This window comes from Mytilus californianus, unplaced genomic scaffold, assembly GCF_021869535.1.
Source record: "Mytilus californianus isolate M0D057914Y unplaced genomic scaffold, xbMytCali1.0.p SCAF_3, whole genome shotgun sequence".
In the NCBI taxonomy this organism is placed as follows: domain Eukaryota; kingdom Metazoa; phylum Mollusca; class Bivalvia; order Mytilida; family Mytilidae; genus Mytilus; species Mytilus californianus.
In genome coordinates, this window is record NW_026262679.1 from 56598324 (window position 1) to 56615202 (window position 16879).

General features: G+C 33.1%; 1 protein-coding gene across 3 annotated transcripts in view; it reads left to right on the plus strand.

Annotated features, from left to right (window-relative positions):
* LOC127734922 (myosin-2 heavy chain-like) overlaps positions 1-16879 on the plus strand; it is a 79669-nt gene that overhangs the window by 16734 nt on the left and 46056 nt on the right. For all 3 annotated transcript variants that reach the window (XM_052244960.1, XM_052244961.1, XM_052244962.1), the window contains exons 2-4: positions 12990-14006; positions 14397-15338; positions 16353-16460. In XM_052244960.1, coding sequence (XP_052100920.1) covers positions 13004-14006; positions 14397-15338; positions 16353-16460 — 2053 coding nt within the window. In that variant the 5' untranslated portion in view covers positions 12990-13003. The remainder of the gene's footprint in view (positions 1-12989; positions 14007-14396; positions 15339-16352; positions 16461-16879) is intronic.

Below are 16879 nucleotides of genomic sequence, written 5' to 3' on the forward strand. Positions count from 1 at the left end.
TCGGTAAACTAGCAAGTAAAGTATTTTCTGGAAGTCAAAGGCCTGGTTAATTAATAATATTAAATAGGATTTTCAATTTCTCTGGACATAAACAAACACATGTATTAACGTTAACGAGCATATTGCATTATTTTTTAAATCTTTTAATTTACTTTTGTTTTTAAGAAAATTGTCGAACTTCTATTATGTGTTTGTTATTGTGTAAATGAATTACGCGATAGTTTTAATATATCATTCATTGTAATGATTTGCAAATGCTGAATTCAAAATTTAAGAGTAGTGCATGTCAAAACTTCAGTGTTTTCTTTTTTATTATAATGATCAATTATCATGAACAAATTACAATAGCTCATTTTATCCGCCATTTTATATTCCTATTCATTTTGATTATTTGTACACCAAACAGAGAAAAATGATTAAGTCATTGGTAAAATGTCTGTTAAGGACGCTGTTGATCAATTGCAAAATTGTTGGCACATTTGAAATTTCATCACAAATCAGATTCTGTAATTACAAATTTAGTAGGCGTATGAAGCACGGTGTCACGTTTCGGTGATGTTATCCAATAGCAAATGCATGGGTTATTCATCATCTTAAAGTATATTACAAAACATGAAGTTTTCTTTTTATTTACGTTGTCTAAATATAATTCATAATTCACCTTGATCTAAAACAAATAGACATTTCCTGAAAACATTGTTTTCGAATAGAAATTGAAGGTATATGTATAAGTTTAATTGTATATAATCTTCAGGGTAGAACTTCAGATTTCTGAATAAAATACCGATGTTTTTACACAGCCTACTGCTTGTGTACTGACGTAAAAATTGTCTAAGATCTGATGCTTTCGTACTAATTCTAAATCATACGTTTCAGATATTTCATTTAGCTAAAACCTGTATCTCCTTTAATTTATTCAAACGCGAACAAGTAGGACACATATCAGTGTGGATAGTATGTTTAGATGTCTGACAGTGTATTCTGATAAAAGTGTTTTCAATGTAATTTTTTCTATCTTTTACTGTGTTATTTAAAGTGCTTTAATCTCCCTTTAACTATTTTTGTTGTATGGATGCTCCTTCAATATGTATTGCTTGTACTGACAGTTTTAATCATCTTACATTACAGTTCATATGTAGATGTGAGTTGTCTGTTTACACATCTTTATTTCACAAAGAAAGCATTTGCATAGTAATGAACTGAGCTCAATGCAAAGCACTTTAATAATACATTTAGATAGAGACCTCAATCCAGTAACACACGGTTCTTTATTATCTCGGCCCTTCATTACCACCGGTAACATTCATGTCAAACTACATGGAACTGAGGTCCTGAAAAAGACATGTCAATTAATTGTAATATGTGTACCTTGGATAAAACTTGTACAAAGATGTCATTTAAATATTCAGTACCCAGCAAGTAGTTGTCGCTTCAATGAAAAGAGAGAGGGAGGAGTTTTGATAATTTTGTCCTGACTTTTCCGTTTTCAGAAGCAGAAGCTAATCTGTTAGTATTGAGTCAAATTGTGGTGACAGTAAGAAACTCAAACAATGCCTAGTAATTCCTCACATTAACTAAAACGTGCCAGTTTTATGTAATGCAATCCAAACTATCCTGTACCTTCAAAAGATGAGATGATGAGATACAATACTTTTAAACTTCAATTAATTCAGACAAATCGCTATGTCCGTGTCTGTTATGACGTTTTTGATTTTAACGAACGTAATCTATGTAGTCAGGAAAATTATTAAGCCAGGGATTTCGTTACCACAAATTACTTAAAACCTTTACTAAATTCTTACATAGATATAAAGATTTGGTTTTGAAGTTTGATTGTACCTGTAGAAAACTTATTTCAAACGGGATAGCACATCCTCATTTTTACGGAGATGTTGTTTACCGTGCCCGGAAATTTAAAAACGATCCTGGTAAACTTAACGATCCTTTAAATAAACTTATTCTAAAAGGTTACCAATGCAACACAGTAATTAGATCTTTGAATATTGTTTTTATTGGTATTAATATTGATTTTGTTATCAGTAAATTAAAAGCAAACTAAAGATTATTGTTATATACATATGCACATTCATGGATCTACAATCTGTCGATACCTGTATCTTGGCATTGCACAATGTCATGTTTTTCTCTGACTGTTTATGACGTCTTTAACTAAATCCATTGGATGTTGGATGTGAACTGATTGATAATTTAGTCTTAGATGCATGATTTTTTTATTAGTTGTTAGTGGCTTTGAACTAGCTGTAAGTAACTGCGAGTACTCTCAGATCTGTACTTAGTGTCTTTTTGTTGTTTGGATATACAAGTACCCAGCCACGTCCACTCTGTGTTTTTGTTAGATGTATTTCTATTTGTATCCATCTGATGAGTTAAGCCTTTTTCAACTGATTTTTGTCGAGCCTGCGACTTTTGTCGCAGAAAGCTTGACATAGGGAATGTGATCCGGCGGCGGCGGCGGCGGCAACGGCGGCGGCGGCGGCGGCAACGGCGGCGGCGGCGTTAGCTAACTTCTTACAAGCTTTATATTTTAGAAGGTGTTAAACCTGGATGCTTCATACTTTTTATATAGATGCCTTATGTTACGAAGTTTCCGTCTGTCACATGTCCATTGTCCTTGACCTCATTTTCATGGTTCAGTTACTACTTGAAAAAAAAGTTAAGATTTTTTGTAATGTTAATTTCTCTCTTATTATGAGTAATAGGATAACTATATTTGGTATGTGCGTACCTTGCAAGGTCCTCATGCCCGTCAGACAGTTTTCACTTGACCTCGACCTCATTTGATGGATCAGTGAACAAGGTTAAGTTTTGGTGATCAAGTCCATATCTCAGATACTATAAGCAATAGGTCTAGTATATTCGGTGTATGGAAGGACTGTAAGGTGTACATGTCCAACTGGCAGGTGTCATTTGACCTTGACCTCATTTTTCATGGTTCAGTGGTTATAGTTAAGTTTTTGTGTTTTGGCCTGTTTTTCTTATACTGTATGCAATAGGTCTACTATATTTGGTGTATGGAATGATTGTAAGGTGTACATGTCTAGCTAGCAGGTGTCATCTGACCTTGACTTCATTTTCATGGTTCAGTGGTCAAAGTTAAGTTTTTGAGTTTTGGTCTTTTTTTCTAATACTATATGCAATAGGTCAACTATATTTGGTGTATGGAAATATTTTATGATGTACATGTCAGTCTCATTGGTTTTATTTGACCTTGACCTCATTTTCACGGTTCATTGCTCAGTGTTAAATTTTTGTGTTTTGGTCTGTTTTTCTTAAACAATAAGCAATAGGTCAACTATGTTTGTTGTATGCAAGGATTGTCAGCTGTACATGTCTGCCTGCCGTGGTTCATCTGACCTTGACCTCATTTTCATAGTTCATTGGTCAATGTTTAGTTTTCTTAGTTGAGAAACTTTAAGCAATAGGTCAACTATATTTAGTGTATTGAATGATTGTAAGGTGTACATGTATTTCTTGTTCGGTTTATATGACCTTGACCTCATTTTCTTAGATCATGTTAAGTTTTTGTGATAGTTGTAGTAAAGTTTTATATTTAGGACTATCATCATAATATCAATGATTAGTAAAGAAGGCGGGACATTTCAGCGTGTGCACTCTTGTTATAGTTCGTTCTTATGTTGTACTGTTACACCACTGTCCCAGGTTAGGGGAGGATTGGGATCCCGCTAACATGTTTGACCCCGCCACATTCTGTATGTATGTGCCTGTCCCAAGTCAGGAGCCTGTAATTCAGTGGTTGTCGTTTGTTGCTGTGTTACATATTTGTTTTTCATTTATTTTTTTTTGTTCATAAATTAGGCCGTTAGTTTTCTCGTTTGAATTGTTTTACATTTGTCATTTCGGGGTCTTTTATAGCTGACTATGCGGTATTGGCTTTGCTCATTGTTGAAGGCCGTACGGTGACCTATATAGTTGTTAATCTCTGTGTCATTTGGTCTCTTGTGAAAAGTTGTCTCATTGGCAATCATACCACATCTTTATTTTCATATAAAATAGGATAGGATATACGGTACTGTTAGCCATACTGTTATAATTTATCTGAAAATAGCGAGTCATGTTACATTGACATATCTGATCAATTATGGCAATATTTTTGTCATCATAAGTTATTGTTTTTAGTATTATCTTTAACATTATTATGGTTTTGTGTAATTAATGTACATATTCCCCTAGCAAGATCTAAAAAATATCAAATTGAATTCAATGACCACACCGAATTTTTTTGACAATTTAATCAATAAAATTGAACCACTTAGTAAATCTTAATTTTGTATTGATGAAGAATTTGTTTGTTAAAAGTTGGATCTCGGTTTAAATAATATTGTTTGAATTTCAAGATTACTGCTTTGGACACTATCAGTGTTTTCTAAATTTTAATGAGTTATATTGCGCAATAACACCGTTTGTTTGATCAAATTTAATTAACATGATAACTAAAACGGTATTTGTAGCATTTCTGGTCATTTTTTTTTCGACTGGAAATCAGGAAGGACGCATGTTACAGAAAAATAGCCGTATCCGATATGACTTTGCATTTCAATTAAAACTTAGAAAAAGCAAAATGAAAATTCAAAGTTATATTGTATAGGACAAATTAAATTTCCTATTATATTTTTGATGAAACATTTGTCTAATAAACTCATACATTTTTGTAACTTGACAGTAACAATATCCTTTCTACTATCCACAAGAACTACAAATGATAAAAAGAAGTAACAAAAACATCAGTTCAACGATAATAGCCTAAATTATATGTAGGATTATGTGTTTCGTCTCAAGGCCTTTAACAAAATAAGTTTTCAATTAAAAAACTTCCGCCCACCATGAGTCAGTAAATATTCTTTTTGAAATAAAGGTGTATAACTAGTATACTATGTTCGCGTGGAAACCGCGATGTTTTTACATATAAATAGATAGTATGCTTGAACTTATCAGACGCTTTCATTCTATATAGAGATAACAAATAAATGTCAAATGTAGTGAATTTTATTTTAAATCATTTGAAGACTATGATAAAAGTGAAACTAGTTCATAGAATTCCTGAAAATTCTCCTTTCTATAACAACAACCACTGCCCTTAACGCGTCATTCAGTACATTAGATCTATAAGTCTGCTTACACATATACAAAATCAAGAAATCAATCAACTAGCAAGTAAAGTATTTTCTGGAAGTCAATGGCCTGGTTTATTCAGATCATCAATCTAAACAGAATTTTCAATTTTCCTGGACATTTACAAACGCATGTATTTAGGTCAACATGCATATTGCATTATTTTTTAAAATCTATTATTTTACTTTCGTTTTTAAGAAAATTGTCAAACTTTTATTATTATGTTAGGTCATATTCTAAACCGCCTACCAAGTCTTTCATAATTTAGCGTTATATTATGTAATGTATACAATATTATGAATGTAGATCATGGTGACAAACACAAACTTATTGAACCTTTCTTGACGGTTATATGTTTGCCATAACCTTAGAACAGATTTGAAAGTGTATGTGGAGTATCTATGGATAACTGTTTCAATGACGTATTCGTCAAATTCCCTACATTCTTGTTATATTAAAAAAGTACTACAACTAAAAACAGAAAGTTCAAAATTGAGAACAAATAGATCATTCTACTTGCCAACATATATGGATTCTTGGCAGCAATAAAGTTTATCGACAGGTTGTAGGCATTTCAATGCCACCAATTGCGCGCCTTAGCAGACGTGTCCGTGTTTGTTATGGGTCACAGTTTATGACCAATCTCAGTGAAGATCCGTCAAAATTGCATACATTGATAATTTTATAAACACTTACCGCTTCCTTATGACATTTTTGATTTGAATTATCAAACATTTCTAACTTTACGGCGGATATTTACTCAATGGAACTAATTTGAAATAAATCTAATACTAACAGCAATAATTGTTCTTTTTTCTAGATTAAGATATGTTCAGTTTGTTCACATGGGCAACTATATATACGAATTTACTATAAAAGGGACGATTTGTCATTCCCTATTGTAAAGTTTCCACTTTTGGACGGTGTTAAGCATTTGACCTAAATAAATTATCAAGTCAGGGATTTCGTTTCCACATATTAAGTAGAGCTTTTACTAAATTATTTCATAGACACAAATGTTTGATTTATAAGTTTGGCTGTACCTGCCATTTTATTTAAGGAATGACTGTAATTTTTTTTCTGTCTATGAAGAAATAACATCTAAAATGTGGTGCACACTGAATAACCCGCGTAGTCATTTCTTATAATTTAATTCTAAATTCCATTTTAAACCGGAGTAAACCTTGAAAAAACGTTGATGACGACACGGTCACATGACAAAATTATGTCTATGAGCTGATAAACAAAACAACGTCAGCCAATCAGAAGACGCGTTACATCCAAAATTAAATTATAGAAACTTATCCTTAAAGGTTCTTGATTTAACACCGTGGGTTAAATTTTTGAATATTTTTTTTAGCGGTACTATTACTGATTTAGTTTTTAAACAATAAAACTGAACTAAATATGTGGTGCTGTATATGTACGGTTATATTAAGTTCTTATGATACTGATTTTTTTAGTTTGTTCTTATGTTATGCTGTTACACCACTGCCCAAGGAAAGGGGTGGGTTGGACGGTCATTAACACATATTTAAACCCAAAACAATTTAAATGTGCCAGTCCCAAGTCAGGGAAACAAGTACAAGTGAAAACTCGTATTATGTCAACTCGTACTACTAAAGGTCTATTCGTACCACTGCAAAGTCGTAACGATTCAACCGCACACATCGTCAACTCTTATCATTAACATGATGAAATAAAGTGTATAAAATACGAATGTCTTATGAATCATTTTTGCTACATCTTTATAATAAATAAATAAAATTGAAATGGATTTTCGTGAATTTTCGTGAATTTCTTAACTAGCATAGACATGGCTAATTGAATTGTTTAAAACATCAACTTTTGTTTCTATGGGTGTTACCTTCTCGTAGATATTGAAAAAGTACGTTTAATCGCATTACACGAAGTATTTTTAAGTGCATAGGAATGATCATCTACTCATCTCTGCAGTATAATTGCTGGATGCTATTCTATTTCTATTTTAAAAGCATAAAATCACTTTGAATGTATATATAGATATGTCTATGTGTAGATATATAAATATAATGTCGATATTGTGGACCGTCAAAAATAAATAACTAAATTTGTGTTTCGTTTCCATGCCTTCTAATGAAAATACAATTAACCTTCGTTATCCAATTAGTCAAGAAACAATCCACTACAAATTGGATATATAAGTCAGGAGCCTTGTAATTCAGTGGTTGCTTTCTACTATATTTATTTTTCGTGTATTGTTTTGTCATAAAACAAGCCTTTGGATTTTTTTTAAATTTAGACATGTCGAGGCCTTTTATACATGAATATACGGTATGTATTTGCACATTGTGGAATGCCGTACGTTGACCTCTTTTTGGTAGCTTGCATTTCATTTGGAATATGTTGGATAGTTGTGTCATTGACAATCATATCTCATTTCTATATTTTACATTAAAACTTTTTACTGTATTTTGCAGAAGTAATCACCATAAACTCCCTTATGTCTTTTCTATATGCATTTGCAACAACATTATACTATTTCGATTTTTGAAAGAATCAGAATCTATTTTACTTAGTTAGTATATTCTTTACACGTCAATTTAATAGTGCCGATTTTAGTGAACATAACATATATTCCGTGAAGTACCATCATCAGGTACATTTCAACCCTGACATCCCACATGTTTGAAGCCATATACAGAAAAATTCTTTTATAATGACATAAACATATATAACTGCAAAAATTTTGAGGTCTACTTTGCCTGTTTGAGGTGCAACCTTTAATTAATTTTAATACAGTGATTCATCCCTAAGAATATAATTGGCGAAGTCAAGTTTTTGTAAGCACGTTTGTTATATGTAGTTTTGAGAAAAAACATAAGCAATCAGAAAATCAATTAGTTCATGATAGTATTGATTAACACTGTTATTAGATTACTGATCATCAAAATGTGACAAACTGTATCATGTATATGTGAGACAACTTAAAAAAAACTTACAAAAGGTACAGGTTCTTTATACACGTTTTCCCCTTAACCTTTGATCTTTTTTATGTATAATTAAGACTACAGTAATCAAAATAAAGTGAAGGAATCCATAAACTCCAAAAGGAGTGTGACTTGGTACGTTTTCAGGGTAAGCGTCTCCTGCTATGCATGCATAACACTTCATGTGATTTTAGTATCTAAAAATCGGAGACCACGAAAAGATGTCATTAGTGAGTTTAGACACCGACACATCGTATTTGTCAACCAATTCGTGATGATGACCAAAAACTTTTGTAGTATTAATCTAAGTCGTTCTTTCTCATACCTCTGTTGGAGCAGTTTTTGTGTAAGAGCACAACCCTGTTAATGAAGTACGTGTATTGTCAACACGCACAAGTTAAATGTATTGCCTGCGATATGTCATTGCTGAGAAATGGGTTGACAATTGGTAGTTGAAATCATAACGTTTGTCGTATGTGCCAGTTTGGAGTGGTCCATCTATGTAAATATAAAAGAAAATATCAAGATATGAAGCAGACCTTGTGTAAATGATTTTACACCCATTGTTATATGTAAAGTTAAAATGTGATAGTGGTTTTTCAGTCTATTTGGATGGCTTAATCAGTGTGGTAGTAAAAATTGTACATTTCATTGTATGTATTAATGTTTCACTCTAATAGATTATACGTACATTCATTTCATCCTTGTGTACAACAAATCACATTACAATATGTGGCAGAGCTTTGATTTGGTTGCTCAATAACTCTGCTGAAAAATTGATATTTTTTAAAAACTGATTTAACTAAATGCTGGTAAGCCTCTTTTATATTCATGAATATCCAATCTAGAACCTCATAAAAAATCATCAATGAATGATTCATACTTACTATCACACATGTTGGCTTTATAATCAAATTAACATACTACCGAACCGTCAGTACATTTGAGTTTCTGAGAACTTTTTGAAAAAAATCAGTCGTTACAGACCTAGAGGAGAAGAATGAGTAAAGAAGAGGACCGAATCAATATTTTTTTCAGTTTGATGTACATTTAGTTCCTTTATTCAAAAGCTTTCTCGAACCTGTCGCTGGGCATCACTCCAGCGAATGTCTGTTCAATCACTAGGATTTGCATGCCGTTAAAGTCACCAAGTATGTGATCTGATTTTAGATAAAGGAACTAAATGTACATCATCCAAACGGCATCAATAAGAAATGCTAGCAGTTTTATTTTACACTCATTTTGACAATTTGGGATGTATATATACACAGTCGCGTCTACTGAGTATTGAGCTTTTTTTTATTTTATGATGTTCAAGATTTGGGATTAAATCAGTAGACCAAAACTTACCTGTAATATTGAGCTATTTTACACATACAATTAGTATTGTTAAAATTATTGACACTGACGAAGGCTATTTTTTACACATACAATTAGTATGGTTCAAATCATTGACACTGACGAAGGCTATTTGTTAATTTGTTAAGCCGAAATATTTGTCAACACGATTTTATAACATCATCCTCGTATATTACCATCTTTCTATTAGGACCGTTGTGCAATATTTTAGACTTATATACATATATATATATATATATCAGTCAGCAGGGTTTAAGAACATCAGTTGTTCGACATGCTAGTCAAATGCGTTTTATTAAAATATACCTTTTCACTCATTTGGTCTTTTGTTTGGTCTTTTGGAAAATGTTGTTTGTGCTGTATTTAGACCCCTCTACCAAGAAATTTGTATATATATATACAAGTCTAAATTGAAAACAACGATCAAACTGTGCATGCAAAACAAATTTCTTGGTAGAAACCCTGCTGACTGCCATTGGCGATTGCCAAATAAACGGATCACAACATGTAACAAAATGGATCTTATAACTTATTTATTACCAAACAGAAAACAATAAACTTGCGGAAAAGATGGTATACCGCAAACATGAGGTGCAAAATTTTGTACACCATATCCGGATTTCGACAATTAATGTCTCTTCAGTGATGTTAGAAATCGAAACGGTAATTGGAAGGCCATATAATTTACCTCACTTTAGGATAGACTCTTGAATTTTGAAAGAGTCGAAATAGGATGAACGGATCATATAAATCCGAAGGCAAATATAATACAAGCCCAAACGAAAAAATATAAACAAGTCTAAATTGAAAACAACGTTCAAACTTATGATTGCGTTGGATAAAAACCACAATTTTTATACGTGTGCATGCAAAACAAATTTCTTAGTAGAGGGGTCTAAATACAGCAAAAACAACCTTTTCCAAAAGACCAAAAAAGTGAAAAAGTATATTTTAACAAAGCGCATTTGACTAGCAGGTCGAACAACTGATGTTCTTAAACCCTGCTGACTACCATTGGCGATTGCCAAATAAACGGATCACAAGATGTAACAAAATGGATCTTATAATTAATTTATTACCAAACAGAAAACATACATATATATATATATATATATATATATATATATGTATGTTTTCTGTTTGGTATATATAAGTAGTCAGAGGCCTCGGTGGCCGAGTGGTCTAAGTAGTTACTACTGTAATCACTAGCCAGTCAACACTGAGGTTGTGAGTTCGAACCCCGCTCGTGCGGGTGCACTCGACTCCAATCTTAATTGACTAGGATTGTCAGTTTTCCTATCGAAGGTCGGTGGTTTTCTCCGGGCAATCCGGCTTCCTCCACCAATAAAAACTGGCCGCCACGAAATAGCCCAAAAGCGGTGCTTAAAAGTGGCGTTAAAACACAAAAAAAATCAAAAATCAAATATGTAAGTAATCTGAACCAGTGACAACTCTACGACAGATTTTATCTATCGGTTCGGATCATATCTCAGTAGCATGAGTTCGAATCCCGGCCAGGGAAGAACAAAAAATTTGCTTCCGCAAATATACAGATCTAACATTGTCGGGCTGTTATTTAGACAAATTATGTATACAGAATGTGTTTTCAGCCTTGTATCACCATCACTGGTGATCATATGGATAAAATCTGTCGTAGAGTTGTCACTGGTTCAGACGTACTTATAATATAATTATTTCTGTGACTGCATCCTACATTAATTTGTATCTATGATAGATAATTCAGCTGATCTGTAATATTCCATCTTCATGCCTTATATATCATGTACTGTGTTACGACGCTAGATAAAAACTGACGAGGAAAGGTAACACCCGGCCACCGAAAGCTTGATTTTTGTCGAGCCTAGGTGGTCGAGTGGTCTAGCGCGTCGGGCATAGTGCAAAGCGATTTGGTGCCACGATATCTCACCATCATGAGTTCGAATCCCGGCCAGGGAAGAACAAAAATTTGCTTCCGCAAATTTACAGATCTAACATTGTTTTTTAGACGAATTATATATATATATTCATAATTACTCTAAATATCAGCACAACAATGTTAAATCTGCAAATTTGCGAAAACAAATTTTTGTTCTTCCCTCGCCGGGATTCGAACTCATGCTATTGAGATATCGAGACAACACCGCCTGCACTATGTTCAGCGCTCTAGACCACTCGGTCACTTAGACTGAACTAAAAATTCTGCTTTTGGTGGCCTAGTGTACCTTTCCTCGTCCGTAGGATCTAGAGTTGTAGCACAGTACATGATATATTAGGCATGAAGATGGAATTGATTGCAGATTAGCTAAATTATCTGTCGTAGATAATCGTAAGATGCAGTCACAGAAATTATTATTTGATAAGAACGTCTAAACAAGTAACAACTCCACGATAGATCCATCCATTGGATCACCAGTGAAGGTAATACACGGCTGAAAACACATATTATATTCATAATTACTCTAAATATCAGAACAACAATGTTAAATCTACAAATTTGCGGAAGCAAATTTTTGTTCTTCCCTCCCTGTGTCCAGCGATGGCGGTGTTGTCTCGATATCTCAATAGCATGAGTTCGAATCCCGGAGAAGAAAGAACGAAAATTTGCTTCCGCAAATTTGCAGAATTAACATTGTTGTGCTGATATTTAGTGTATTTATGAATATAATATGTGTTTTCAGCCGTGTATTACCTTCACTGGTGATCCAATGGATGGATATGTCGTAGAGTTGTCACTTGTTTAGACGTATATATATGTATATTAAATGTATTACTGAGAAGACGCCATAAGTCTAATTTTAGTTGTGTTATATCCTTTTTACTTTAGTTTTCAAATAAAATATATTTAAACTAAGTAATTTAATTGGAAGTGATAAATTTTACCAATTCAAACAAAAATTGGTTACCTTTGGTAGTAATATTCATAAAGTGTTTCCAAGAGGAGACAGATCAAACATGTTATTTTATAAAGTCGATGATACAAGACAGAGAATCAGATATCGTCATGAATATCCGCCAATATATTTTTTACAAACAGGTTCAACCTGATTTACTATAATTAGGTCATTATGTTACTAAACGAATTTGTATACAATATACATGTACATATATTCATCAAAGATACCAGGATTAAAATTCTGTACGCCACACGCGTTTAGTCTACAAAAGACTAATCAGTGACATACGAATTAAAAAAAGTTGAAAAGGTTAAATAAAGTACAATGCTGAAGAGCATTGAGGACTGAAATTTCCGAAAGGTTTGTCAAATACAGCTAAGGTAATCTATTCCTTGGGTAGAAAATCCTAATTCTAGTATTTCTAAAAATTCATAGTTTTGTAAACAGCCGTTACATTTAATATATAACTACCATTTCAAATGAATAATTATTGTCATTCTCAGTTTTTATTGTAGCCCTTTAGATGGAATTGCAGAACTTGCTATAAAACAATATCAATTCGGGAGAATAAATTCATATCGTTTGTTTTAATTGCATTCGTCAATTTCTATCACAGTGAAAGATTAACTGATGGGTAAAAATAAAAGACAGAGGAAGAAGGCAAAGATAATGAAAAATATGAAGGAAAACGAAAACCACCTCCATGTCACACCAGTTGAAAAGAGTACTGATCGCAAGAAATATAAACAAGAACCTACTGATAAATCTTTTTCAGACAGGGCACATAAAAAAAGTCCAATTCGTAAAAACATGGATAGTCGTAGTTTGACCGAAGACGTGAATGGAAAAGATGACTCCTATACGACCAAGAATGAAGTCGGAATGAGTAAACAAAATGATACATGTGCAGCTGATTTTGACAACAGTAAACAGAGTGAACAAGGGGTATTCACAGACCAGGAGGATGAAATCGATACTGTCCATCCTTTGATCACACAAAGCACAAATGAATATAATAAAAATGAAGAAGAACCAAAGGTTAAGGAAAGCACCCCTACTTCCGATGAAAGTAATTGTCAGCATTCCGATGAAAATGAACACACAAGGAGTGATGACTCCAGATTAGACAACACTAAGACAGAAAGCTTGACTACCTTAACAGAATCTCATACCACAGAGCAAGATTGCGAAGACAAGATCGACGATGATCAAAATAAGAGTGGTGACACTGAACGACATTTGAAACAAACTAAAAGTTGTCAAATCATGCAAGGTGATGATCTTCATCTAACTCCAGATGGTACAGAGAACAATGACCAGAAACAAGATAACTTTGGTGATATCCACCACAACAAACAAAACACTGCAACTAAGCATACCATGGATGACAAAAACATTCCAGAGAAAGTATATAATGGCCCATTTGAGTTTAATGACAATGCTGGTGGCTTTAAAGCTAAAAAACAAGTCAAAGTCCGTGAGAATTCAAATGATACAACAGATGACTCTTTATCCAAGATTTCTATTACAGAACAAGCTTACTGGAATACTGGGGATAATAAAGAAAATCACGATGATGGGGGTTTTATCAATGAAAATACATCTGAAAAGGGAAACGGGCAAAATATGAATGGTGAGATATTATTATAAGACAATCAAAACTGATTAGATGTACAAACTTCTATTACATGATTATTTTGAACCCTCTCTTAAATGATGAGCATATAGCAAGAAATGTAATAATCGCCATATACTACACATCTCAATTAATTTTATATATGAAATAAGAAGTTGTGGTATGATTTTCAATGAGACAACTTTTCACCATAGACCAAAAACAAGGTCTTTTCATATTTTTCTTGTGTCCAAATTTATGCCTTGAAATGCAAAAATCGCACTTTAAAGCATACTAGAATGAAAAAGATCAGCTCATTTTGTCATACTTTGGAATATTTGTATTTCAATAAATCATTTTCTTGATTTATGTAAATCATCATGATCGATCATTAAATTCACATTTCAGGACATATTCGGCACCCAAGAGATGATTTAGATAAAGCAATCACCGTAAACGATCCAGGTAGAATTGATTTTGACAATGGTGATCAGAATCAACAAGGACAAAGTCAAGTGGAATCTACCGACCAGGAGACGGCTTACGTAACTTTTCATTCTTCGATCACACTTTGCACAATTGAAAATAATCAAAATGAAGAAGAACTGAAGAAGAATGAAAACATCCTTATTTCAAATAAAAGTAGATATCAGCATTCTGAAGAAAACGATCACGATGGAACCATTGGCTCAAAAGTAGACAAAACTGACACGAAAACCTTTCCAACCGTTAACACCGAAACTCTGATCACTAGAGGAGATGGCGGAGATAAGAGCGACGATGAACAAGATAAGAGTGATGATTCTGAACGACATTTAACTAACAGTTGCCTCAACATGGAAGGAGATTATCTATCTCTAGCTCCAGAATGCCCACAGAGTAATGACCAAACACAAAATAACGTTGCTGATATCCAACACAACATAGCAAATACTACACCTAGACATACCATAATAAGTGACGAGCAGTTTTCTGGTACAGGCAGTAAAACAAATATTGACCAGAATAATCAGGGACAAAATAAATATAGCCAACCAACTAAAATGAATCATATGACCGTGTACAGCGAAAGTTCGACAACTTTACAATGTATCGACCAGCCGTCAACATTTATCCAAAATGAAATGAAAGGTGGTAGCAGTGATGATTTCCTGGGTGACAACAATACTTCAGAGAAAGGGAATAATGGCCCATCTGAGATTGAAAACATTTATGGAGACTTTATACAGAAAGGAATTCGCAACCATGTACAAACAAAGTTTGAGTCGATCGATAATCTTACTAAAGAGAATATAGGGAATGACGATGATGGAAGTATCTCTGAAAAAGAAAACGGAAAAAACATAAATGGTGAGTGATTAATATCATATGATCAAAACCATCAAGATATATAAACTACTGTTTGGTAACTCTGGATACTGGTCAGAGGTCAATTGGACTAAATTTTGTTAATACCGCTGTTACATGATGAGCCAATACCAATAAATGTATAAGCTTCCAAGTACTTCACACATCCATTTTTATACATATGAATAACAAGTTGTGCTATGTTTGTCAATGAGATACCTTTTTACCAGAGACAACTGGGCAAGAACATATTCCTTGCAATGTAAAAAATTGCACTTTTAATCTTCCAGAGTGTAGACTACACTATGGTACTTTAGATTTATAGGTTTCATAACGAGTGAGAATTGGATATCACTTTATATCAACTCGAGTTATTTAATTTTATTATGAGAATAAACGATCCTTCGGCGAGTTTATTATTACTACTAAAATTAAATAACGAGAGTTGATATCAAGCGATATCCAATTCTGACAAGTTGTTAAACCTATTTCTCTTATAGTCAACACTCTCGTTGTGTTAAAATAAAACTTCCGCGAATAGTTGATCCAGTCTTTTGCACATTCAAGTATGGCGTCATAAACAAAATATGTCCTGTTCCGGTGTCAGACATCAGACATTTTAAAACTTTTTGTACGCTCCAGAATGTAATAAAATTTGACAAAAAGAATATTTTCTGGTAAAAAGTGTAAGTGTTTTGTATATATAATTGAAGAAATCACATATGTCCATTGCCATGGACGAAAAATACATCGTCTTAACCTTTGAAAGTCATCACTGACCTCATGAATAGCCAATGGAAATGTCGTAATATCGTCACATGATGCTTGATAAGCCAATCAAATTAACGCTGATTTCCGTATCACTTTTTCGTATCACACTCCGTGCAGTGTGGTACGAGAAATATTTCATGCAAGAAATAGATAACAAGCCACAACCATATGAGAATATTTTGTATGCATATAAATCATTTTCCTTTATTTCGGTTAATCATAATGTTCAATTTATTCACATTTTAGGACATGTTCAGCAACCAAGAGAAGAATTAGGCAAGGCAGTCAACAAAGACATTATTTTGCTTAAAACACAATTGGATTCATTAAAAGAGGAAAGTGAAAGTATAAAAGGTATATTAGAAAATCCAAGAACTAGATTGAATGAACATATTACCGATTTTACTATAATCATATTAACGGAATTCCACTTCAATCCAAAACATGCAGAGCTACATCAGAGTATCCAAATAGTACTAAACACAAACAAATAATATATGAACGATCACAATGGAAACATCAAAACGGTTAGCGAGAACCCAGTTTCTTATAACCAAAGCAATTAAGTGCCAGTCTGCCTAAGGATCAGGCAGTGACCAAAACATGATAGTCTCAGATTTTGATGAAAACTTGCACAAATCATCTGAATAACAAGTTATAAAGAAAAAAATACTTTTCGGACCAATTACATATGGTTGCTATGGAAACAGAGCCATTTCATTTTTCCAAAAAACGAATTATTGAGATTAGCATAAAACTGACAGTTTTTCACT